Here is a 27,689-nt window from a genome sequence, read left to right as displayed (position 1 = left end):
TTCACCGTCAGAAAAGAGTTCAACAGCGGCATAAACCGTAGTCACAGCTGAACGGTAACTTGATGCCTCTGCGTGTGTCCTCAGGATACCGGGAGAGTCGCGTAGAGAGAGAGAGAGGGGTGAGAGAGAGAGAGAGAGAGAGACAGAGACACCGACAAGCAACAGCAGCATGACCAGTAGAGAGAGAGAGAGAGAGAGAGAGAGAGAGAGAGAGAGAGACACCGACCAGCAAGAGCAGCTTGACCCGAAACCTCCACAGCGAACACAGCTCACCACTCTGACACCGACGATGCGAAGCCACGGTTCCCGAGGCTGACGCGCGACCGAAGAAAAGACCCGGTCCAACCTCGACGAGGAGGTGCAGGCTCCGTCCGCCCCGCGCTTCCCTTGCACTGATCTCGGGTCAGTCACCTTCCGCTCGGCTCCCAGTCTGCTGCGCTGCGTGAGTGATTCGGCTGCTGGTTTGGATGTTAAACACGCTGCAAAGCACAGGTTTAAGAGGTCATTTAACCCGTCACCATTGAGTCTGTTTCAGAAGAATGCAGAGTTACACACTCTGCCATATCATATTCAATAATCCAGCTTGTTTTTCTGAACATAATAATTTGAGCTAAAAGATGCTGAAACATTCAAACGGGAAAACTCTTCTATCCATCCTATTTAAATGGTTTATCTCAATATGGTGGACTTTGTATTGCATTGGCATACAGATGGGTGGTGGTGTGTGTGTGTGTGTGGTGTGTGTGTGTGTGTGGGGGGGGGGGGGGGGCGGCAGGGTGGTGGGGGGTGCGGCATGGTGGGGGGGGGGGGGGGGCGGTCACAGGACTGACAACTGGCACCCAGTCAGGTGTTCGCCACAGTGTGTCAGTGTGAATGTGAGTTTGACATGCAAACACCAGGCACAGAGTTTAACCATCAAATTGGTCACAACTACTCAGGTGAGTCTGTGTCTCACTCCCTCCTCGGTAGTTCATCAGGGTTTATAACGTTTATGGTTTATGTTCTTCTCTTGTGTCTTTATTCTCGGTGTCATGTGAGGGATTTGTAGATATTGCACAACATTGCCTGGGCAATTCTGTGTTTTGGAACTGACTATAAAGTCTTGGTCGTGACTCAGCAGTAATGTGGACACAAGCTCAGGGGCCAACACTGATTTCTCTCTGAGGTTTGCTGCGTGGCTCCGTCGCAGCTAATGTGAACTGGCCTCGAGTTGTTTTATTATGATATGATAATGGAACTCGGAAAGAGAGATTATCAGTTTGTTGTACGTGACTCAGACTGTTAGTGCCAACAGTGAGTCCAGTTGTTCACCGCTGAGGAAGCTTTCCCTTCATCACTTTGTATGATCTTTATGTCAATAATCTGACAACACGGTGAACAATCAGGGAACGTGTGCAGATAATTAAGTTTGCTGTTCAAAACTAAATGTTTGTACATAATGAAATACATTTTGGCATGATTTTTTCTCTTGGTGTGCACAGGCCTAATGGGACAATTAAAACGAGTGTAATCATGCAGTCTTTTGCCTGAGTTTGTTCCACTCACTTAACATTATTGCAAGCTATTGCCGACATTCAAGGCATCCATTAGTTTTCAGTAGTTTTATTACAGTATTCAAAATGTATTTTGCAAAGATGATACATTTGCTTGAGATATTTATCCCTCACCATTACATCTACTTTTATTTTAGTCCGACTTTATGTTATTTTGGGCATGCAGATGAATGTGCAGACAATATCACACTAATAAATCCATGTGCAAAGTTCACTGCGGTCTGTAAAGTCTCTGCAAGTAAGATGCTCTCTTGCTTAAAAGCCAACCAGACTGCTCCAAATAAATCAGAAAAAGAGAGAAAGTCATACTTCCTGAAAGAAAAGTCACAGGGTTTTACAGATAGTGCCATAATGATTAAGTAATAAGGACATTAACCATCAAACTGATGCTATAAACTCTTCTATGTGTATCGGAATGATGAAAATGGTTTATTAAAGGTTAGAATGTCACCACTGATGTAACTTGACTATTTTAAAGTCGAGGAACAGATGATAAATCTGTGATTGAGAAACAACCTCTATTTTGGAGAAGTTATAAAAGGTCATTTCTCTGATTAACAACGCTTATCCAGATTAGTGTCATAATATACCTTTATGATTTTAACACAATCGTTTGCTTAACTTTCATGTTAATAAGGTAATTATGTGGCATTGGGCATACTTGTTAGCTCTGTGTTGAATCCCTTGTAGACAGACTGACTGGAGAGCGTTTTGTCGAACCTGTGCGTGCGTCGCTTTGAGTCGGACTACCTGACTGAGTGTGTTGATAGAGCGTGAGCCAGCCAGTCAAAGTATTGCTTATCGAATTATATAATTCCTAAAGAGAGGTGTGTGTGTAACATGTGAATGACTGAGCAGAAATGGACTTTGCTCTGTAAATAAAAGGAGTGTCTCGAGATACCATGCTATGTTTATATTACACACATCGGCAACATACTTCCACTAAAAACCTTGTTTCAATTTGTCTAAAGACCAAAGTCAAGATTTTAAAGACGCCTACAATCGCAGCTTTGTCTTAGTTTTTTTATTTTATTATTTATCTGTGTTAATTTAAAATACCATATGCAACAGTTGTCACTTTTCTAAGCAGTTGTCTTGAAAAGTGATATGTCAAACCTCTGTGAGAGCTAAACATAATCACGGCATGAAAGGAAAGAAGATGTTCTGCTGCACGTGTGTGTCCGTATAAATAACCGCTTTTGGCTATAATTCAGCTTTTCTTATTGTTTTTGTGAACATTTTCAAAAAGCTCACCTTTGATTACATTTTATCAAATTACGCTGAGAACTTAAGTTCATCAGTTAGTTTTTCTTTTAATTAGTTACGATTATAAACTTTAAGTCCAATTATATCACTATTTACTGTCTACTAAGCATCATGTTTTTGCTGCTGAATTGGATTTTCTTTTGACATCAACATAGTTTGCTAATGAAAAATATCAGCTCTATCGTATTCTGGCAAACCACAATGTCCTCTCTTCTTCATTGTGCAATCTCTGTCTTTCTATATCTATCTGATTCTATTGTCATTATTTAGGATCAGGATGTATCTTAACAGCAGGATCGTTTACATGCAAGTATATGTACAAGTATCTGTTGCAGTATTGTAGTAAGATCTAAAGAGTTGAACAAAGTGACAGAATTCTATCTTAACCATTTAGCTCAACTTTTCTGGGAAAATATGTTTAAATTAGTTTGAGTCAAAAGTTGAGTGTGTTGCATGAGTTTAGAGTTGTTTTCCCCTATTTATGTTAATGTACTGCTAATAGAGTCTAGATAACATTTAAAAAAATAAATCAGTTGTAACTGTTACACCTGTTGACGTCTTCTCTCTCTCTCTCTCTCTCAACGACTGAAAAGTCAAAGCAAGTTTTCAGTTTCAGAGACAAGAATGCATTTTCATAAGAGGTGGCTATTGGGCCAAATCAACAAGTTATCAAATTAAAAGCATATATTTCTCTAACATTGTCTCCCATTCACACTTAAAGTTGGTGTTCAGTTTCCGTCTTAATTAGTAAAAAAAGTCACAGCATCAAATGTAAGATTCGTTTCTGTTCTGTTGGCTCATTCTTCAGCAAATAAAACATACAGTATGTACAACGTGTTTAGTAACACCCAAACTCCCTAAATACTCTTTAAGTAGTTGCATGCTTTGGATTGTGGACTTTAGAAATGTTGTGGGATCTCAGTCGATTCGGACTGCAACAAGCAGGTAGTTTAATTGTAGACTCAGAGATCAATCGTAGGGTTTCTGCAACTGCATCATAGATAAGGATACAGAATGCAAGTCTGAGTGAAAAAGAGTGAACAAAAAGAAGGACAAATGAGGTGAGGACCTAATCAGACAAGACATTCTAAGTATATTGGAGGTAAAAAAGCAGAAGAATGGTTGTGGTTTATTACATCTGAGATATTATAATGGGTTTGGATATAATATTATAATATTTTTCTCACCAAGATCAAGCCTGTAATCTGTAAATATCACTAAAAATGTCATCCTGTGAGATAAGAAACGCTAGTAATCCGACAATTATCTGGTAATGAGGTTATGCAGTAATTGTCATATTGTGAAAATAATAATTTTTGTAATTAATTTTTTTATTGATAGTGACAGTAGAGAGAGAGACGGGAAATGAGACATGCAGCCCGGCCTGCTGAGAAATGAACCAGGCGCCTGCTTGTCAGGTCATATGCATCAATGTAGTATGTGCCTTACCACTACAGTTATATCCTAACAAACATAATTAAAGGTGACACTTATGAAAAGTGGAGCTAACTGGCAAAAAGAAACCCAGAATCATCATATTGATGATAAGGCAGGACCCGTCTAAAGACCCCAAATCATTTCAGCTGTTGTGTGTCGCATCCTGTCAAACACACTCTCAATTAATGTAATTGCCATAAAACAATACAGTGAAGCTGGAGCTTTTTGAGACAGTTGTCGTTTTTTATAATCCACCCACACGCACACAAACAACAAGACCCAACACACAAATGTACACTCACACACTAATAAGAAGAGTGTTCCTTGCCATGCACTTTAACATAGATGTTAGTCAACAGACAGTGGGGACATCTCACAAACTTTGTCCTAATTTCCCTTTAAGAAAGATGTGGGAGCAAACAGCAGCTCCTCTGGTCTCTATTGGGAGTTAAAGACGGACTCAGACTCTTATGTGCACAGCGGTCTACGTGGGTTCACTGTTTGAGACATCACTGGTTCAGGTTCCGCTCCGGATGATGTAATCCGCCCCCTCAATATAACTTTGGATAATACTGTTTAAATGCCAAGGGATCTTGGAAATTAAACAGTAAGAAAGACAGTTAATAGCTTCCCTTCTTATTTATCATTTACTACAATTTGATCATTTTGAATAAATTTCAGTATTGTGTCGTACTTTGCGTAGTTATTTCACAATCAATGGGAGGGGGTTAAACGTTAAACGAGGAATTGTTGAACTAACTCTGACACTTATTTTTCCTAATTTTAAACCTTTATTGAGCCATCCTTTTTCACAGACAATTCTAAATCAGTTCCTTTTGTGTGCACGTATTTAGAGTACATTCTGTGAATGAGACTCACGTCACGGGTTGTTTTGTTATTGTCCAGCTAAACGGCAGCGGTAGGCAGCACACTCCCGTCTTTTCCTCTCCACTTCGAGGAACAGGGTATGACCCTTCCCACATTGCACCTCTCCCTCTTCCTACCATGTTGCCCTCCTCTCACTCCCTGTTTCTGTCAAAACACAAGTTTCGCTATAAATCTTCACCGCAGAGATTTCTCACACGACTCCCACAGCTGAGATCCCACTCACGTAAAGTCATCATTAACCTCTGTGACATCATCGTAACGGACAATTGGGTAGATCAAATTAGTTGGTGATCTTCATGTCTGTCTTTCTGTCATGCTCATTTTCCTCCTGCACTCAAAAAAAAAAAAAGTTGAGTCAACTTAAAAAAGTGAGGCAACCAGCTGCAAAGCCTTTTTGAGTTCACTCAATTAAGGGCTAATGTGTTGTGTCAACTTATGATAAGAAGTTCACTCAAAGTGATAACTTATGTATTTAAGTTAACACTACTTAAAATATTAAATTGGAGAAACTTGAAATTGTGTGTTCTTATAGATTGAAAACATACATCAAAAGCACTTAACATTTTTTGTTGAGAGAACTTACTTTTAACTTAAAATTTCAAGTTTCTCCAATTTAATATTTTAACTGTTCTGAACTTAAGTACATGAGTAGATGTAACTATCAAATGCAATATTTTAAGTAGTGTTAACTTAAATACATAAGTAGGTCTGAATAGTAATGTTACGTTTGACAAACTTAAGATATCCCTTTGAGTGAACTTCTTATCACAAGTTGACACAACACATTAGCCCTTAACTTACTTTAAGAGAGAACTTTTGAGAGAACTTACTTTAAACTTAAAATGTGTTGTTACTAAATTGCACTGCCCATCAGTTGAGTACACGCAAAATTCTTTGCAATGTTGCCTTCATTTAAATTAATTAAAAATGTACACCGTTTTCTTTGGAAAAGTCAACAGTTAAAGAAAACAAACTTCTTCAAAACACAAGATGTTTATTAACAATAAGTAAACATTTGTTTGCATAACTATATGATATCCAGGTGTCAACACTTGAACATAGACTGCAGAGGGTCAACATCCTTAAAAATCCAAATGCATAGAGAAAAAAAAAAAATTCAGTTTTGTGAATCCAAAATCAAGGCCTTGAAACAAGCTTTGGAACATGGTATATGATGGAACATATACACAACGTATTGTCTGTAACAAGACAACTGCAACCCGTACATTGGCCTTCAGAAACTTTTTGGAACTCTTACCCCCCTCAAAATCCAGCCAAGACCATAGGCGGGGTTTAAAAATGGCAGGCTACTTGAGCAAACTGTTTTTTAAGGCCTGAACCCGGGCAGAGCACTGGGTACCAAGGTTCATGAACAACTTTTGAATTACTTCGAAAGTGTACCTCAAGTCCTTCGGATACTCCAGGTTGAGAACATAGATGAGCCCAAACAAAAGGGCAAATGCAGTTGGGATGTCGCATAAATCATCCAGGACAATCCGTTCCTCAATAATCAGGGCGATGCTTAGTGTTTTTGGACTTGAGCGGACCGTCCCAACGTCATCTTCAACAACTGTGAGTATTTCCAGACAACTCCTTTCACATAAGATTCCTCCGGGTCTGTATTCTACACAAAAAAAAGCATACAGAGACTATAATAAATATTCACCGCCTCTTTTAAGTTTTAATTTTTTTCTTCCTATTGTGTAACAATACAATTTAAAAGTCAAAATACATTTTTATGCAGATTTTAAAAACTAAAATATACCACTTTCATACAAGAGTCCCCTCCTCTCATGCTCAGAGGTGTGTGTGTGTGTGTGTGTGTGTGTGTGTGTGTCAGTGTGTGTGAGACAAGGACAAATAGATAATAGCTTTTGACTTTGTTCTCTTGGCATAAATGGAAGGTGGGCCCAGAACTATGCTTTGTTTTTGCTTTGCACATGTCTGTCAGCATGACAGCATGGCACATACATGTATTTGTCTGGTGTGCGTGCATGCGTGCGTGCGTGCGTTCGTGGTTGCGTGCGTTCCTGCGTGCGTGCGTGAGGCCTTGACAGCATGCAACACTCCTTCCCCTTATCCACGAAGGAAGCTCTTGGGGCTCAAGAGACTCAAAAAACATTAACTCATAACTATTTAAAGGAATTAGGGGAAAGTTCATGTCCTCAGATTATTGTTAAAACTGCAGATTCCCAGAGATCAACATATGGAGCAGACACATAATGTATGCTTCTTTGCTTTATTGGAAAGAGTTAGATGAGAAGAAGCCATGTCTAACTCTTGAGCTGGAGCCCTAATTCCCGATAAAACCATAACATACATTATTTTATGTACATTTATTTTAGGCTTCTATATTTGAAATAAACAAATGAGATACAGCATTGTAATCAATGTGCTTTAGAGGCAGACTCGTTGACTGTTAAACCGCTTTTGCTAAGCTAAGCCAATTGCCTCCTAGCTGTATCTCCATAGTGAACACACAGGCACCACCTCTCATCTCACTCGCGACCTCTTGCTGAAAGCGGTATCTATATATTAAGCTGTTCAGTAGTGTGTTTCTTTCTGCAAAGACTAGAACACTGTGCACTTTGGTGAAAACAGTCATCATGTGTGTTTGACCCCAACTGCAGTGCTTGAGTTACACATTTCCACGAGCTCACCGAAAACACCTGATGAGGCCCCTCGGGGTCCACAGCGCCTGCTCCCACTAATGAGCCTTTAAGTGTGAACACAAAGTACGAGGTTCAGTTGGTGAAGCCCCGTTGGTGAACTTCATCAGAGGGGAAGTCCTAGTAATGAGGCATTCGTCCGTGTTTACAACTGAGAGTGCAATGCTTGTTTGTGTTCACTTTGGCTCACTGAAAACAAACAATAGTGTGGTTACATTGATATTAGATGGTCTTTGGGGGATGGGTAGTGTCAGTGCACAGGACCTACACAAGCATGCCAAACTTGATACAGAGTTTCTTAGACGGAACAACTATTGTATGACAGGAAGTCATTTTTAAATGCGATTTTAACTTGTACCTGACAGTATTACATCTTTTTATCAAACATGGTGGTTGATCTGTCTTGGTGTGTGGCACTCACTATGTGTGAGCCTTCAGGTTAACATCGGCATGGTTTTGAAATGACCTCAAAGCGAGAAGTTATTTTCTGAGTAAAGTTGCCACATCTGTACAGTTGTGATCAATTTGAGTTTCATGAACATCAGGGTAACATCTCAGACCTAGCAGTCACGTCATCTAAACCAAACCTTTCAAGAACTGATTACTTTCCGTCTTGGAAAACGTGCTGATCAACATTCTTTGTCATTGTCTCACACTTGTCGTATGAGAGTAGTGAAAGCTAATACTCAAGCTAATGTGAGACCACTTGTCCCTCCCTGGCCAACCGTGAGACCTTTTGGTTAAAATAACACCGCTGTGAGTGAATGATTGATGGTTGCAGTCCAGCTAAGACTTTCTGTCTCTGTGTTGTTCAGTCAGTCACACCAGTGTTGCATGGTCTTTGTCCGTGCATCCCTGTATAGTCACGTAATTTATGCACGAAATGGAAATGAAGAAAGAAATGTCCCAATGTCACGACCAATAAGAGGAAACCTCTTCTCTCTTGTTTGCTCTGGGAACGTGTGAGAGCATTTCATTCAGTAGAATTTGAAGACATTTACAGTAAGAGACAAATTACTCTACTGGATGCTGTGTGTAAAAGTTGACTTGTTTATCAATATATTGAAAGGACAATGAATGCACATTGATTGCCATCACTGTATTGCCACGTCTCATATTCTGGCTAGAAAATGATCTCTAGACTTTTGAAATTAAATCAGAGTGCTTCCAGGTATTGCATTGGTATTGCATGAGGAGGCAGAAGTGAGTGTGTCACCGGCGTCACATCGACACTGAGTGACTGAGCAGAGGGAGAGAAGTGCAACCAGAGAGGCATGATGAGGTCGCCTGTCAGAGTGAAGCAACAGGAAATCATCTGCATCTGATGTCTACCACTTTAAACACACACACACACACACACACACACACACACACACTTACATAGGAGAGCACACACACACACAAGAAAACACTTTTAAGCACATGGGCACACACACACACACAAGTGTATTCTGTATAATTATGCTGAGACGTGCGCATGTAAAAAAAAGAAGAAAGAGGAACGAAAGACATACACACGCTTAGACCCCATGATAGTTAGCTGTCTGCACTTCTGCTGAGCCAAGACTCTGACAGAGAGAACAAATGTGTGTGTGTGTGTGTGTGTGTGTAGTTCCCTTTCTACTGGTCATCACTTCCTGAGGAAAAGCATGACCATACACACACCAGTTGCTTCTGTCACTGTCACTTGGTTGCTGCCACTGAACACGGTGTGAATTGAAACGAGAGAAACTGGGTGAGTGGACTGTCCTGTACTCGTGTGCATGTGTGTCACTTTCATTCAGTTCATGATGTTGAATCAGTGCATGAGCTGTGGATACCTACAACGAATGCAATAAAACAGTGTTCTGCCACATCTGATAAAGGCTTTCGGCTGTCAGATAGCTGCAATGAATACATTTGAGCTTTTAGCGTAGTGTGTGGTGAGTCCATTTACACTTTTAGCCTCTCTGGAGCATCGGTGAGGTACTGTAGGTTAACCAGTCTTTTTTTTAATATAGAGTATGTTTTTTCTTGGAAAGTTCTTCGCCTCGTAAGCTTGCTTGGGTTTGTGTGCAAGATCATTGTGATATTTGGTCGCCCCAGTGCGCATTTCATAGATAATCTTTTACTTTTCTCACCGCAAAAGTGCCAAATGACCAAATATCTGTAACTAGGTCATATGAGACGGCTCCTTATTCTTCAGATAGTCTTCTGGCTTTTACTTTGTGCTCTTGTGTATGTTTTTGTGTACATGCAGGAAAAGGTGCTCTTTTGAAACCCAGAGCTTTCAGTGAGAATTAGAAATGAAGTACTTGTGATATTGTAAGATAAAGAATCTCCTCAGCTGCATAATAATCCACACCTACGTGTGCATGTTTTTAAGTAGAAAAGCACAGTTACTTCCATTTGTGCCCATTTTATAAGAAGCGTTGCCTCCCCCTCAATTTGACCTCCGGTTGACCTGATGTTTATCAGTGCTACACTCTCCTAGCTTTGGAAGTTTAAACACAAAAAATTGACAAAAAAGTCCAATACAAATCAGAGAGTGGGGTGCTGTTTCACTCAGATCTGTGCCAAGCAGACAGAGATTATGGTTTCTTACCTCCAACTGTGCCAAGCTTTGAAGTCTCATGAGTACATTCATTACAAACCGCGCAAGTGGGGTTTTCAGACGTTCGTTTCGGTCGAGAGGGCAGGCCAGACCTCTGGCTGACACTTTGCCTGCACTTGGTTTTCCATTACTCTCCTGTTTGATCATTTAGATGCAGAAGGGGAAGGCCCTTTCACGTAATTATGCCCATATTGACTTCACACCACACAGAGTAAAACAAAAAAAAAAGTTAAGAGTGAGGCAGGCAGCTTGTCATACTCTGCAGACACACTGCTGTGTGCTGTGTGTGGTAAAAGCAGTTACTTACAAATCAAGTACAGCATTATCACAACATGGGATCTTTGCACTGTATCCCACATTTGCTTTATGCAGGACAAACCAGGCAAATATCAAACACTTTGTTCCTTTCAGAGAAGCTGTGAGGCCGACCTGCAGGCAGGCATATCTTTGTTTTAGCCACTGACACTGAATCACATGCTGTTTTACACGAAGAGGTCAGGAAGTCACAGAGCTCCATGCACTGACTCTCCGTCTCTGTGTGTCACACATACACACAGGGCAAATGTGATGACACAAATGGTTTAATGTACAGGAACAAAAATCCAAAAAGGGGAAATATTCACGTCATTTTGGATGTTACAAAGGCAAGAGCAAGAAAGAAAGTGTTAGACTGAGCTAAACTGGGTGTGTACAGCACAGGCACGTTTGCTTCCAATTTGCTTCACTTTATGATGTATGAAAAACCCATAGTGTGCAAACACCATCATACATATACAATATAAAGATGAATACATATTTAGAATAAAGTACACATCTATCTAAACATGTATTCATCTGTATATTGTATCCAATTTTTGAGTTATCATATAGCAACCCAATGAATTTCTAACCCAAAACGTTGGGATATTTAAAACACTTTTCCAACAGTGGCTGTGTCAGAGTGAGTGTCTGCTTTGACGTTACTGCCGTAGTTCTTGCCCAAAGAGTGGGAGGGAGCTTAGTTTTTAGTCAAACAGAGAAGATAAGAGTGGTAATGAATGCGTCTGAATGCAGCTGGGCAGGTTTTGCCTTTTGTCTCCCACTTTACAAAAAAATATACCAGACCGGCTTCTGTGTTGGCTTGTCCTATGTCCTAAACTCCTCACCGTGTACCTTTTCTTTGCTTGGTTGTTGAATGACTAATTGTGTGTAGGAAACTTCTACACCCTCAGATGATTTATGGATAATGATGGATTATTCATTGGGACCTTTTTTTTTGGCATTCTCTTTTCGTCTTTTTTATTTCATTTTTATTTTTTAACTTTGTGTTAAAACACTTTTTCTTTTTTTTTAAACTTTTTTTTGGTACTAATTCTTTAAATGTAATACAAGTCCATTATCATAGGTACAAACAGAATCCCCAGCCTATGCTTTAGTCAGATTTGGACTGAATCATTACTGTTGCAAAAACATTTCATTCGTTTTGCAACTTTGTCCCTGAAGGAAAGATTTCACATCTGACTTCTTTTTTTCTTGAACTGATGCTTTCAGACTGGGAGAATTACATAATTCCCTCTCCTGGAGTTGACAATATAGTATTATAATTGTGTTTAATGATCCAGCTGTTGCGGGTCAGTCTTTGTTTTGGTTAATTCCCTCCCCCTTAATCAACGTCTTTGTCCAATCGCATATCCTCAGACGGTTGACCCTGTACGTGTTGGCTCGCACACACACAGTCTCATCAGTTGAGTAGCTTGCCATTTTACTGTTGGCCTTTTGTTATTATGTCATGTCTGAGGCAATAGCTGATAGAAAGCACTCCTACACGCTGTGCTCGAACCTGGAAGACAAGTTCTGGCGTGTGGAAATCAGGAAACACCGGCATGATTGTCACGCACGTGCTCACACACACACCCCTTTGCAAACAGAGTATACACAGCATAATCCATAGTAATCATCTGTCACCCTTTATAATGTCTGACATGCTGTTTGCCCACACAGCACTCACAGATACAAACATGTTGAATGCAGTGGGTTTTCTAGTGCAGTGTTTCTATGAACACTGGAGAAGTTACAGTACAAACTTGTTTTTATCTTTTACCTTGGCTGCAGACGCTTTCCTTTTTTTACTTTCTCAGTTGTGTTCATGAGCCTGCTGCGTACAGACCATGGATGTCCTAACAGTAGGGTTTTTTTCTTGAAGTCTCTAGGGGGCAGTTTGATTACTTAAAGTGATCTGAGGACTCGCTGTCTGTCACCGCTTTCACCTTATCACTCGCCCTCTCATCTCTAGGGCTCTTTCTACCACCATTCCTGTATCCATATGATAACTTGATGCCAACCAGGACACAAGTCACTCCAATGCTCCATCTATTTTAGGTTTGGATCGGTTGGCAACTGACCAACAAATATCCGGACCTGGAAAAATATCCACATTTCTCTGGTTATTAATAGTCAGCATTTTCCCCCGCAGCAGCTTCCAAGACAGTGGAGCTACAGCCTGCGGACACACACACACACACACACACACACACACACACACACACACACACACACACACACACACACACACACACACTTTCTCTTGTTCTGAAACAATGTCACAGTCAATGTGAATTTTAAGTGGATCACCCCCTGATTTTTTTTTGCCACAGTAGAACAAGTCAAAAGGAAACAATAAGTGGTTCAGAGAAGAGGATGTTTGCTGCACAAGGATGTTTTGCCAAGTAATTTGGAGCCATTTCAAGCCATTTGTATAGCTGGTGCTGCTGTGCCATCCGAGTATTGCTATTTTAGTTTTGCACTGTTGCATAATGTATTGCATTCTTTGTTACCTTTTTTTTCTCCAAATCAGAGGCTGATTAGGGGAGTTTTATTTATAAAATGTGTGTTGTTACAAAAGGTTGTTTGGCAGGCCAGGTGGTTTAGTGAACAGTCCTTTTACTCTACTGATTATTTATAAACTGTAGCTAGTTGGTCTTTTCCTTTTTAGAGTTTCTTTAGTTTACATCAAGCTCAGAATTCAAGCATGGCTTCCTCCTTCTCAGAACAAAAAGAAAGTTTCCAGTTTTCGAGAAAAATGTACCTCTTCCTTCTGATTTTGAATCAAAAAATATATAATTTAACAAGACAAAAATCATCCCCGGTCAAACCAGGTTACACAAAATCAAAATCCAATCATTGTATTTTTTTGTCTTCCAATATTTTGTTGTCTGGCCTGCGTTTCCTATAAGTATATTTAAGGCTTTTACTTATCAGAGAAGATCAATTCAAATGCGTTATAGCTGTGTTGCCTAAAGTTCAGAAAAGCCACTTTAACGATTAAATACATCATTGATATTCTACAACAAGATATTCTACAAAGTTATGTCTGCGTCAATATTGTCTGTTGTTCAAAGTTCAATAAAATGCATCAGTGAGCCACACAACTGACATGTTCCTTCATTATGATGAACATTGGGCACTGTAATTCATTCTGAGTCAGTCACACATACACCAACCTGCTGCTGTAGATACTTGCTAATGCACCAAATCGACAGCATTAAAATACTCAGCATTTTCATATTTATAATTATTGTTACCTTTTTATAAACAAATATACATTTTTGTACCTGTTTTTAAAGATTTACAAGCAAGAAAAAAGCCCTAGAAGTTCAAACAAGCTCTGATGTTGGAGCAATGCCACCACAGTTCTTAGTTAACAATCTGTAACGCATCTCGACACTCAGAAGGTGCAGTCCGTGTCACATCCTTGGCCCCAGACAGACGCAGGCTCAAACAGTCCTGCTCTCTGTGTCCTTTGGTTGGGCAATCACACAGAGAGCCACCCAAACAGCAACAGAGGAAGACAGTGTTTTGAGCCGAAGAGACGCTCCTCAGTGCCAGAGTTCGTCTTGTACTCACTGAGACATAATCTGCCTCCCTGTTTACCAGATAACAGACAGACTGCAGCAACGAGCTGGAGGGCCGGGGTGTGTGTGTGTGTGTGTGGGGGGGGGGGGGGGGGGGGGGGGGGGGGGGGGACATATTTAATCATTAACACTATGTGCAATGCAGTATGTATATTTTCATTGTCATCTTTCTTTCTCCCTTCCTCTGTTTCTGTTTCTCATCCTCTCCCTCCAACTGCTCCTCTTCCTCTCCTCTCTCGGGTTCTTCTACTGTTTTCTTTTAACAAGGCCACATACAGTCAACAAATAGATATTGCATCAGCTGTTGTGTCACTGCTTCATCTCTCTCCACAGTAGACATGGTGGACACCCAGCAGCTCCTAGCTTGGCCCGTCGGGTTCAGTCTGAACGCCGTGGAGCTGTCGGAGCTGGACGACAGCTCCCACTCCCTCGACATGAAGCATTTGTCCACATTAGACTACGCCTCCATCTCCTCCTCCTCCTCCATCCCGTCCTCCCTGTCTCCCCCGCTTGTATCCTCCATCTCCTCTGCCGGTGTGGCCTATGACCTCAGTCCGTCGCAGAATGAAGAACAACTGACCAACATGGACTACACAAACATGTACAGCTACAGAACGGAGCTAGACAAGCACAGTAAGTCCAGTCTATGTCATGGGGTGACCAGCCCCAACACTGATTTAGTTTGTTAATGCTGATTTTTGGAAATACACACAAGGTTTAGTGGCAAAATTCAACCATAGGAAGCAGAAATTGAATTGAATAATTTGCTCAAGTCCTGGCTTATGAAAGTATTCATGTGAAAATACATCAACACATTTTAAAAAGTTGGTCAAGATATTGATTTGCACTTGTGCTTAAAACATGAGAATAGAGGTTATAGCCTATTACAGTTTACAATACAGGAAGCACATAGAAATAAACCTGGATAAAACCAACCGAGTATCAAACCTGTGGATATAAGTAGAAATAGGAAGGTTTTAGTTTTCTATCTGTCTTATACCTGGTGTCCTACTGTTCCTGCCTGATGATGTTTTTGCTATCAGATTTGATCAAGCTGGAGCCGAGGTCACCTCCACAGTACTCTGACAATGCCGTGTTCTCCAAGCTCCAGGACGATACGTCGCCAGCAGCGCTAAACATCGAGTGCCGTGTGTGTGGAGACAAAGCTTCAGGGTTTCACTATGGCGTCCATGCCTGTGAGGGCTGTAAGGTAAGACTAAAAGATAATCATGAGTGTTTAAAATGTTAGAATATATTATCAAATAATTCACTGATTATTTCCTCAAATAATTAAAGTGACTTGGTTTTTTCTGTATGACCAACAGTTCAAAACCCAAAGATGTGCTGTGCAATTTCCGATCCCAAATGATAAAAAAAGCAAATCTTCTCAATAATAAGGCTGGAACTAACTTGTGATTTAAAAAATACTTTAATTATGATTCAGTCAGTTATCAAAATCGTTGCAGATACATTTTATGTTGAATTCCGCTCTGCACATCACACCGAGCCGACTGACTGCTTTGTGGAGCAATTCTGTCTTTATTGGCAAGAGTGGACACATGCTGTCATATTGTTGTTCAGTTTTCAAAAAGAAATGTATACATTTTGGCCCCCAATTACTTCAAAAGATGCATATTATTAAATTGCAGTGCACAGCAGTGGAGTATAACATTATTGCTGCTCTCAAAAAGTCAACAAAAACTAATGGATAGTCATACCACCTGAGAGTCATGTCAGGAAACACCAACTTTTACTGCGAATTGTTAAGTTTTGTTTCTCTGCCAGTCTTCCTTTTTCTGTCACCATGTGTCACTCACAGCGGAAACATGTTTGTGAAATAAACAATTCTATACATTTTTATCTTTTGGATGTCTGTCACTCTAACCACAAGCCCCATACATGTTCCACTCTGCAAGAGCTCAACAAAGACTTGTGCTTCTACAGACGCACACTTAAACTCGGTCTGTCAGTTTAGGGTATAAATAACTAGTGCGGGAGAAGTTTCACAAATGTTTTCGGTTTCTTTGAAACACGGAGACATTATAAGAAGCATTAAATTGTGACTTTGTCCTTCAAAGATATGCAAAATACATTTTCAATAACATCAGCAGTACTTTTTTCCCCGTTTGGCTGCAAGAATATTTCACAGGTCTGAAATAATATATAAATGAGCCATCTTAGAGCCACATATAGGGCAGAGAAGTCAGACAATATTGAGATATGGACTAAGTCACTATTGGTTGTGTTTTTTAAAGGGATTTGTTAACAAGCAAAATACATATTTATCCATTGTTAATAATACAGCACGACCACTAACTACAGCTTTGACCATGACCATCGGGTTGAATCAGCACCTCTCTGACACTGCCAGGGCTGTTGTGTTAGATTTACTACGAGGTACAAGGCATAAGACTCATTCATACTGTACCTTCAGAGGTTTAGTGATGCATAGTGATGGTCAGGCACAGTAGTCATTGTTCTGCTCAAGTCTCAGGGGAGACTCAGCAGAAGAGGGGGTCAGCCAAGCAGGCAAACACCTAATTGTTTCAAAACAGAAAACATTCTTTATTGAGGTGGAGCCATGACCCCCTTTAACTTCCTCCTTCTTTAAATAACCTACGATTAAAAAAGGAACATCTGTGGTTAAAAGAATGCAGATGCCAAACACACCAGCCTTCACATAGTACAAGTCCACATGCAGATTTTTTATATGCTCACAACAATGCTCACAAAAAATGATCCTCGTAAAACTTACAGCCTTCAGGTTTTTCTTTTTGTGTCTTTTCAATTAATCTTTCCATTACCTTTCTAAGACAAATACCACAGCCATTAACAAACCTGTGACTGCATGTAGGAGTGAGTGTTGGCAGTTTGACCATGGCTACATAGTAACTAGCTGAGATAAGCAAACGTCTTGTGGCTCTTCTGGTCCTAAGGTTGAAAACATCAAAGCATAAATCCGCCCTGAAATGTAATCTCAGCTTTTAAACACACTTGTTGGCAGTATATTTGATTTCCTCAGATTAGAAAAAAAACTGGTATCTAATCTGCATCTGTGGAGCTACTCCACCGACAACAAACTTTAATTATTTAATGAATATTAAAGTAAAAAAGTGTAATGCAAAAAAAATTATTAATTGTTCGACCTTCTCCCTCCACGTCTCAACTAGAATACTGATAACGTTTTTTTCTGTATTTATTAGGCACTAGGAAAATGTGTTTTTCTTTACTTTATGTCTTATCATAATTTCCTTGGCAACACAAATAGTCCCTTTTCACTTTTCTCAAGTAAATGCCTGAATTCTTTAAAAAGATTTAGCAGAGAAGAGCAAATGTAAAAAAGGGGGATATTTTAGCGCTAACTGACGTTATCGCCTCTGTTTCTCTCTCTTAGGGTTTCTTCAGACGCACAATCAGGTTAAAGTTGGTGTATGACCACTGTGATCTTCACTGTCGCATTCACAAGAAGTCCCGCAACAAATGCCAATACTGTCGCTTCCAGAAGTGCCTCAACGTCGGCATGTCACACAACGGTAAGATGGTGATTCTGTCTAATATACCTTTTAGAACCGTGAGTGTAAAAGCACATGTGTATGATTAGCTAGAAAAAAATATATTTAAAAGATAAACTTGCATGTGAATTGAGAAGCTTAAACTACACGCTGATAAGAGAGGTCAAAGCTTGTGTACATTGAGGTGTTTTCTATTTGGTGCTATTCTATTTTCTTCAGACACAAATTAGCCTCCATTTATGTCCATTGATTTTAAATAAGCAGACATTGGTTACTCCTTGTAGACCAACTCTTCTGCCTCTGATGCCCCATGAGAACAGCAGATACATCTTCACCAAACTGAGCTAATGTGGTCTCTGCTGTGGTGGTAATATATGCAGCGATGTACAATACTGCCTTAAATATTGCCAGTTGCTTCCTCTACATTGTATGTTTCGTCCCATCGCTGGTGCAATGTACCTGCCACCCAAACAGCAAGAGTCAAAGAGGCTAACTTTACCCAGTTGATGTACAGTTAGTTTGTTTTATCTTTTTATTGTCACATTGATAATAAACATTTTAAGTGCGCCAGAGTTAGCCTAAAGGCAGCATGCAGTAAAGAAATAATACAGAACATAATTATGATACATTGTCAGCTGATAATATAATTTACAAGCAATTGCTACAATAGTTGTTGGGTGATTTCACCACACCTATTGTGCACACACTGTTAATATAACTTTAGATACAATTTTAGGATTTTGTCTCTGTTAAAACAGAATAAAAAAATCAAATGAAATCAACAAATGCACACGCCTCGCTCAGCCACGCTACACCCACATAGGATTTTATCTATGCAAGATCGGGGTAGAGATGCACCAAAACCTGCAAGGTCGCGAGAAACGGGCGACACCTCCCACGCTCAGCGACCTGTGGGCCGATCCATCAGGCTGTCACTGTTTACTTCTACTGCTTACTTCTGCTGCTTCTGCTGTTGCTGCCGGTTAGATTCGCATGCAGCGTCTGATTAGAGGTTTTTATTAGTTTACATTCATAGACAAGAAACCTATTTGATATGGTAAAAGCTACCAGACAAGTGTAATATCTAGATAAATCATGTATAATAATATTCTTTGCCCTCACAAATGACTGATCAGCTGTAGAAAAGGTTGTTTTAATTGCCTTTGTTGGTCACTGGAGCCTATCAACTGGCACAGCTGTAGCCCGTTTTCATATAAATGCTGACTCCACCTTCCCAGGTGAGTCTCAGCACGGACCTGTGTGGGCCAGCACAGGTGGCGCTTGATTGACATCTCCCTGACTGTCCTGTCAGGGTGGAACAACTTACTGCAGCATAAGAAGATATACAATCAGATAAATTGAAATTGAAAACACCTGTGTGGTTGCGCGGGGCTTCTGGCCCCCATCACTTCTAGGGCTACACATGGCGTCAACATGCCTTCTGTTACAATGCACACTCAGTACTTTGCTTTATAGTGAGTGAGCATTTCCTGAGATTTACGTCACTCATGAAACATCTTCATTTTGCGTCTTCACCGACGGTTAATTTTCACGTCTACAAAAGAGCATTGCATATCTCTCTCTCTTTCACACTAATAATAATCCAATTGACGTGACCGTGTGTTCCATTGTGAGCATTTTTAAAGGCACGACAACAATGGGGCTTCATCCGCGCAATGTCTGTCCAGTTTTTCGATGTCCATTCGGGTTGAAATGCTTGTTGGTTGATGACAGATACTACAGCTTCTGGCCTTAAGCGAGACGCTTGGCTGGTAATGCAATTTTAGTCGGTTGAGGGACTTTAATGCTCTGTGATATGCACTGAAGTCAGCATAAATTTTTCTTCTTAAAAAACTTTTGTTTGTAAATATATATATACATAAATAATTTGTCTTCTTTTTCTAAATTAATGAGTTGAACTGATGCAGTCAGTCACGTATTGAGGCTCAACAGCAAAACTGCTTTATATTTACAGTATGACGATAGCATCTACTATAATTAGTTTATACAAAACTATATTTGTTTGTTTCACCTCTCTGGGCACTTTATCTCCCTGTCCCTATCTTTGCATCCTCTATCTCTTATTTCATGAGGTACAGCTGGTTCTTATTGAAATATTGCTCTGTCTGGGTTTTTTATTTATCAATGACTGACATCTCAGAGTCCATAAATCACAACTGATTTCTCCAAACTGCTGTGTCACTGCTGCAGGCTCAATGCCAGTGAGTGGAAGGGCAGCTTTAGATGGTATTCATTTGCTTAGGTGTACTTTCATCACTCAGGCAGCATTACACAACCACATACACTGCTAAACACTCACTACACAATGCTCAGTACACGCTGTGCAGGGGCTTGAATGGAGGATAATTAATGACTTTCACTAACAGAAAAAAGAGGATCAACCATTTTACAACGTAGTCTAAAATTTCAGTTAGATTACAAAGATTATTTTCACCACTTTCACAATAAAATCAAGAATACCTTTGCTAAGTGGGGCAACTATGGGTCAGTGGTTAGCATGCCCGTCTTTCAATCAAGAGGTTGGCAGTTCAATCCCCGCCCTAGTCGATGTGTCCTTGAGCAAGACACTTAACCCTGCATTGCTCCTGCATTGCTCCCCGTAGCTGTGTCTACGGTGTATAATGTAAAGTATCTTGAAAAGCACTATATAAATTAAATGGATTATTATTATTAAGTGTAATGTAACTTAATATATAGTGATATAATGATGTATAACTTGGGTAATGGAAAATCAGTTGGAAATAAGGAAGCTAAATAGAAAAAGTAAAACCATCAAGTAAAAAGTAAAATTTCTATAATACAATGTTATGAATACAGTTCAATTTCAAACAGAGTCAGCAAATCTGGCAAACCATCACCTGAGATTTGTCTTAAATGTAAAGAAAAATTGTGAATTTATCAAGCATTTCAAATGCATTAAATAGACCCTAAAATACATAAACTTTTGGACTTTCTTCCACAAAAAAGCCACCCATCCTGTTAAAAAGGGAAACTAGACCCGTCTTCTTTGTTTTGTGTTTGTAATTACACAGTGTAAAATAACCTGCAGCAACCCGTGGAGAAGGGCGGAGAAAAGAGACTTGTGTAAATATATGAGATCAGGTTAAGCAATGATCTGTGAATACATCATTACCAACAAAACACATACATGTATTGTTCAATTACATTTTGTAATTGCTTGACGAGGCATGCCTCGTAAAATTACAGGAGAATAATTTGTTGCGTGTTGCTGCAAGTTGAGTTTCCTGTTCCTGAATGGTAATGTAAAGCTCTGAGCAGTGCATGTCTCTTAAAATCTTTCATTTCGTTAGTGATCCCAAACATATTGTTGAGCAACAGCTAAAATGTCACCCTTCTGAAGTGAATTCTCCCCTATTTTAATGTCATTTATTCTTCAATGTGTTTTGCTTCTGTATTCAGCAATAACGTGTTTGTTAGCTGGAGATAGCAGCTCATTTTGTGGACATTAGCTGCTCAATCTGATTAATCGATCCCTGTCCAAATATTAGAGATATGATAGAAATGAAACAACCATGGCGGAAATTAACTGAAGCTCACTCACCAACGTCAGATTAGAAATAAAGTATATAAAGTAAAGTATTATAATAATATTAAAAATATATTATAATATATGTTATGTAACATATGTAATATAATATGATGCTAGGGCTGTTTCATGTCTTATTATGAAAATCATATATGTATATATACATTAATTTCAACATGTTATTAGCATAAACAATCTTAGCTGCCTTGTGTTGCACGAGTTTCAGCTTTAGTGGTCGTATGAAATGGTTTTGAGACGGTACATTTTGTCAGCGGATTGTCATGGCTGGATTGTGACTTGAAAGTAAAATGTACACGGTTGTTAGTCGTTTTGCATTACATGTTGCTTTGGATAACGTGACAGGAGTAAGTTACACTGAGGGTTTGTGGTTTACCTTGTTGAGAAAGTCCCATGAATGTTTTTACATGTATTGTTTCGTGTCGTGTCCATGCAGTGATTGTTCCTGCGTGCTGTATGTGTCTGTGTGTGTTTGTGTGTGCCTGCCTGTGTGCCAACCTGCGTCTATTTGTGTGCTAATGTGTTTTTGTGTCTGTTTTCTTTCCCAGCCATTCGTTTTGGCCGAATGCCCCAGGCGGAGAAGGAGAAACTGCTGGCTGAGTTCTCATCGGACGTGGTGCACATGCACCCGGACGCAGCAGATCTGAGGGCTCTGGCCCGGCATCTGTATGAGGCCTATCTGAAATACTTCCCCCTCACCAAGGTCAAGGCCAGGGCCATTCTCTCTGGGAAGACCGGAGACAACGTGGTAAGCAGCGCTGCATTATTCTACTTTACCTCGATGTGTTTGTATCTATAATGATGGGGGAGTGCTCTTTATTGCTTGCCTGAGCAAAATACCTATTATTAAATTGTCTCCTGGATATTACAGTACAGTCAGTATATTATGGACCTATTGTCATATATAACACAACGTTCTCCCACGCAGATTGAGTTTTAAATGAAACAATCAGTTTATCTGGAAAAAATAATGGTGAACAATACAAGCTTGAAGTGACAGAGTTTTGAAACGTTACAGTTTTCAAATGAGCGTGGCAAATCGTATGTGTTCTTTGCCACGCTCAGTGTAGTTCAGATAAGGTCTTTTCAGGCTATTATTTCTGCTCTTACAGGAAAAGTGGATTGACTGGTTTGCATGTGTGTTGGCTGTTAGAAAACACCTCAGATTACAGTGGTCAAGCTAAGCAACAGGACATATACAGTAACATTCCTACTCAACAATTCTAACTAATTTAGTAAGACATCTGGTAATTTCTAAGTGGACTGTAGGAAATATGTTGTCCAAAAGCATGAAAATGTGAGATTTCATCTGTTTCTGTCTATTTAATATTTATTTGTATGTACGTTTTGAGATATTGAATCTCAGTATTCAAAAGAGACCTAATCAGGTAATCCACATCAACTGAATTAGACAAGACCAAAGAAAACTGTGGTAAATATTGAATAATATTGAAGAACTGGTATGATACTTTTATATTATGTGATTAAGTAATCAGTGAAACCTTATCAAAAGTCAGGTTGGAATAAATCTATTTTAATATTACTGAACACCAGCCTAATCTGAGCAACTGAACCAATTAAGTAGATTGTCATTAAGTAAAATCAGTGAATTAAACGCATGAATCAAGCACTTAAACATATATTTACATGTAATTCAAGTATAGTTCTGATGTACAGTGAATTATGAAAGTAACCAACATGCAGCAGTTACAGCTAAGTAGTAATTATAATGATTATAATAATAATAAAATTAATAATAATACTTCGAATTTATATAGTGCTTTTCTAGACACTCTTATGACACTTGATTACTATTGTTGTTGTTGTTATTATTATTGGCTCTACATCTGTGGCCCAACTCTACAAGCAGGATCTGAGTCTTTTTCTTCTTCCCTTTTCTGTTGCCTCTCTCTGCAAAGTCAGATGAGTTCAAGGCTGCACCCCCCCGCCAGACCCCCCCGTTCCTCTGATTGTTATGACTGTTCATAGCATAGAACGATAGCAGCCAAATGGCACAGCATTATCTGTTGGTCAGAGGAAGTCGTGGGTTATTAACTAAACCACAGCGAAGAGTAGAGTAGAGTAGTCAATGGTTTTGTCTTTTGTAGCATATTTACATTGTTTAACACATGCTCATAAATTAAACTTATTATTTATAAAATAATGAATGTGATATTTCTTCTTTCAAAATGTACATAGTTGTGTTTTAATCGTTTTTATTTCAAAATTGACTGCCCTGAACGTCCATACAAACATTTACATTTACAGAGTATATATATATATATATATATATATATATTCTGCTAGAGTATACTGTGTATACATCTATTCCACTCACATAATTTCTTAACATTTTGTGAATATTGTTGGCTGTGATTTTTTGTAGGTTGTCTCATTATTAATTTCACTGCTATGGAAAAAGGAAAATGTAATATGAATGTTACCATTCATTATTTAGGACGGTGCATGTCTTTGCCAGTGTTTCACCAGTAAGTGCGACTTTAACAAAGTTATTCTTCATTTACTTGTTAATGTTGTTTTTTGTCAGCTACAGCCTTCAGCCAAGATGTATTTACTTTGTCCATCCGACATATGAGATGTGTGGTCCGATGCATAAGCCATGACCAAAGTGTACATACAGGACATATGATTACATCTAAAGCTCACGAGTCCTCAGAAGACCTGCGAGGAGCTAACACTTGCTTTTTTCCTTTTCTTTTTTTCTCAATCTGCAGCCTTTCGTCATCCACGACATGAAGTCACTCATGGAAGGAGAGCAGTTTATTAATTGTAAGCAGATACCCATCCAGGAGCAACAGCATCAGTCATACGCCCTAACAGCAGGACTTGGAGGTTAGCGATACAAAATTATCTTTGTCATGATGTGGAGATGTTTTAAGTTTGTTTTTGTATTCTTTTCTTCCCGATCTTTGTGTATTTATCAATCAATATGACCCGATAATTAAATTGTCGTCTCACAATGTTACTTTCCCTGTTGAATTGGCTTTAAAACTCTGAAGATGTATCAAACATCTTCAGAGTTTATTTTTTATTGTAATGCTGCAACTGAACTGCCTCATCAGGGACTTTCTTTCTGTGCACATCTCATCCGATTTCAGGAATCATAGGAGCTCACCAGGAGACAGAGTATGGCTTTTTGGGAATGGGAATGAGCATCAGTGGACAGGCGCCATCGGACGCTTTGGAGCTGCGTTTCTTCCACAGCTGTCAATCACGTTCGGCCGAAGCAGTGAGAGAAGTGACGGAGTTCGCCAAGAGTATCCCAGGGTTCATCGATCTGGATCTCAATGATCAGGTGAGAGGCGCAGAGGCAGTGAGTGTACTTCTCTGTAAAACCATTATAGCATTACCATTATTATATCTGTGGTTCCTGATCAGCATCAGCTCTTCATGTCAACACCTTTTTACCAGGTGACTTTGCTGAAGTACGGTGTGATCGAGGTCCTGATCATCATGATGGCGCCTCTGATGAACAAAGACGGGACCCTGATCTCCTACGGACAGATCTTCATGACGCGGGAGTTCCTCAAGAGTCTCAGGAAACCTTTCAGTCAAATGATGGAACCAAAGTTTGAATTCTCAGTCAAATTCAACACGCTGGAGCTGGACGACAGCGACATGGCACTGTTTCTGGCTGTCATTATCCTCAGCGGAGGTGAGTGGTCTTTTTTCCCCCACAGGATATGTTGTAGATCATACTAGCCTAGTCTGAATCGGATTTAAGGATTAATTTGATTCCACTTGTGTCTGTCTGTTAATATGGCGCTAAAGCCAGAAGAGAGTTAATACTTAGTATTAGCTTTAGAGTGTTATTACTAAGTCTTAATGTTACATCTTTCATACTGAACAGACACATGTGGTATCAACCGTCTCCTGACGAGAGCAAATAGTATTTCACAAAATGACTAACATTTCTTTTCAAGGTCCTTACCAGCCAGTGTCTTTTTTCAATTGTTGCCATTGAGAGAATTTACTGCCCAGAGAAAATATCTTCTTTAATGTGGGAGAATGCTACCGAGCACTCAGCCTTATAGTGTAGAATGGTATATGTATAATTATTTTAAACAGGTAACTGTGGGCAATAATATAATATATATTTTATGATCGTGTCGTCTTTTCTGGCAGACATGTGGCAACAGGACAATTTAGTTCTCTGTGAATGTTAAGTATTGTAAACTGTCTGCTGTTTACAATCTGAATGCATTGTACACACTATCTATGGCCATCCTTGACCCATTTATCAGTTGGCTGGGAGGCTTCACGTGGGAGCAAGAAACAGTAACTACATCATGTGTAGCAAGATTTTCATGTTTCTTTCCACTGTTATTGATTATTCATATTGGAGATATAAAGGTGTTTGTACTGTCACTTCTCTATTGTCTTTACAATAAATAGATGGTCATTTTTTAGGAACCATTCAGTTAAAATCTCAACTATTCCTGCCTGTGTAACAGCAAACTAAACCAACCTCCCTCAGAAACCCAAACTACGTGGTTTAATATTGCTAGTTAGCATGTGACCACTTGATAAAATTCTGGCCTTGAACCTTTATAATGGTGAAACATTAGACAGTTAAGTGAATTATTAACATAAACAACTAAGATTATAGCTTGAAATAAAGATAAGAATGCTTTTTAAAATAATAATACAACTTTGTTGGGCAATAAGGGCCAGCTAAATTAAGGGTGTTTCAACCAACAGAGATGTTGACCTCAGAGATACTTAATGTATCCCCAGAAATGTCACTGATGTATCCTCCTTGTCTCTGTCACCCGTCCAGACCGCCCAGGCCTGCTGAACGTGAAGCCCATCGAGCAGCTGCAGGAGACGGTGCTGCATTCACTTGAGCTGCAGCTGAAGCTAAACCACCCAGACTCTCTGCAACTGTTCGCCAAGCTGCTCCAGAAAATGACCGACCTGCGTCAGATCGTAACCGATCACGTCCACCTCATCCAGCTGCTGAAAAAGACGGAGGTGGACATGTGCTTACACCCGCTACTGCAGGAGATCATGAAGGACTTGTATTAGAATTCAACAGGAGAAAAGGACAAGTAGAGAAAGTGGAATAAAAGGAGAGAATAAAGAGATTGTATTATTAAAAACCATGACTTGTGAAATCATAATGATAAAGTACGTTGTGCTGCTGGTGTGTTGAAATAAAGGGAGGTAGCCAGACAGGCTGACTGAAATTGAGAAAGAGATGAGGAAGGACAGGAAAAGAGAAATCAAGGACAGAAAGTCATAATCTGAGGGTTCAATCTTGTCTAGACAGCAGCAGAGAAACTTGCAGCACAGTCATTTAGCCACCGCTGAGCCTGGACACTTTGCGAATGAGTGGGCTGCCAGCTCAAATACGAAACTACCACCAATCCGGACAAGCGTCTGTGACAACGGAAAGAGTCGGGACTTTCTTTTTTGCAAGCTGAAGCTTAAAATGGCAACGCCTGCTTCAAGTGCCTTCAGGAGAAATCATTGTGAATATGTTCACAACATGTGTTACACAGTAGCGTAAGCGTTGTTCATGTGCAGCTTATCTCAATGTTGCGTTACAACCGTCATAGGCAGCGGCAGTGTGTACGTGCTTCAATACCTCTGTGAACGCACACGAATGGATGAATGCTCACCTGCGTACACACAAAACAATGCACATGTAATTTTCTGTTTTGGCATCAGGGTGAAGGTGCTATCTTTTTGTAATCAGCTTTATACAAAGACAGAAATCAGATTATTGCCTGTAACGTATTTTAGTCCACCCGGCCACCTGCAGAAACTGTGAGAAAGTGTGAAGCCAACTTAAGGCACATTACCACGACGGGGAAACCGTTTACGCCATATTGTGCCTTTAAGGATTGCTCATATTTTGTGGCGAATGAAGGCCATCTAAAAAAGATATATTACACATGTATAATGTATAATGTAAATTCATATGTATTATTTTTGTATGGATGAAATTTTTTGCTCAAATACACTTTTCAGCCTTGTTTTATTTTTAATTCCTAAAAAGTGTCTGAGTTATAATTTTTGCTATCAAATTATTTTTTATCCATACAAAGTGTCTACTATGTCTGATCAATCAGATTTTGTTTCTTGGGGGGCGGGGGGGGGGTCTACAGAAAAAAAGGGGTTGGGTTAATACCAGAGGGGGTTGTTGTAAATAAAATATTTTCTAACTTTTTATTTGAAATCGGTGTCTTGCTTCAAGTCATTCGAGCAAACTTGCTCAAAAAACATTTCCTAATAATTTCTTTCTTGACACTAATCCAGTTACCCAGAC

At 39.6% G+C, this 27,689-nt stretch overlaps 1 protein-coding gene across 3 annotated transcripts; it reads left to right on the top strand.

Annotated features, from left to right (window-relative positions):
• The first annotated feature begins 110 nt into the window (after window positions 1-110).
• Window positions 111-27,596, top strand: pparg (peroxisome proliferator-activated receptor gamma). 3 transcript variants are annotated; one of them, XM_034531798.1, is made up of 9 exons: window positions 111-442; window positions 14,630-14,929; window positions 15,340-15,506; window positions 17,691-17,829; window positions 21,943-22,142; window positions 24,130-24,247; window positions 24,514-24,710; window positions 24,827-25,070; window positions 26,196-27,590. In XM_034531798.1, exons 2-9 carry the CDS (start codon window positions 14,635-14,637, stop codon window positions 26,441-26,443), a joined length of 1,608 nt encoding a protein of 535 aa, XP_034387689.1. In that variant the 5' UTR covers window positions 111-442; window positions 14,630-14,634; the 3' UTR covers window positions 26,444-27,590. The 3 variants fall into 3 exon arrangements, with proteins under 3 accessions (XP_034387689.1, XP_034387688.1, XP_034387687.1); XM_034531797.1 differs by having other exon boundaries at window positions 182-402; window positions 26,196-27,596; XM_034531796.1 differs by lacking the exon at window positions 111-442 and adding an exon at window positions 873-938 and having other exon boundaries at window positions 26,196-27,596.
• The last annotated feature ends 93 nt before the right edge of the window (window positions 27,597-27,689 follow it).

The sequence above is a fragment of the Cyclopterus lumpus genome, chromosome 5 (assembly GCF_009769545.1).
Source record: "Cyclopterus lumpus isolate fCycLum1 chromosome 5, fCycLum1.pri, whole genome shotgun sequence".
Taxonomy (NCBI): Eukaryota; Metazoa; Chordata; class Actinopteri; order Perciformes; family Cyclopteridae; genus Cyclopterus; species Cyclopterus lumpus.
The sequence above is the reverse complement of the archived record's forward strand: the minus strand, read 5'-3'. Positions and strand labels throughout refer to the sequence as shown.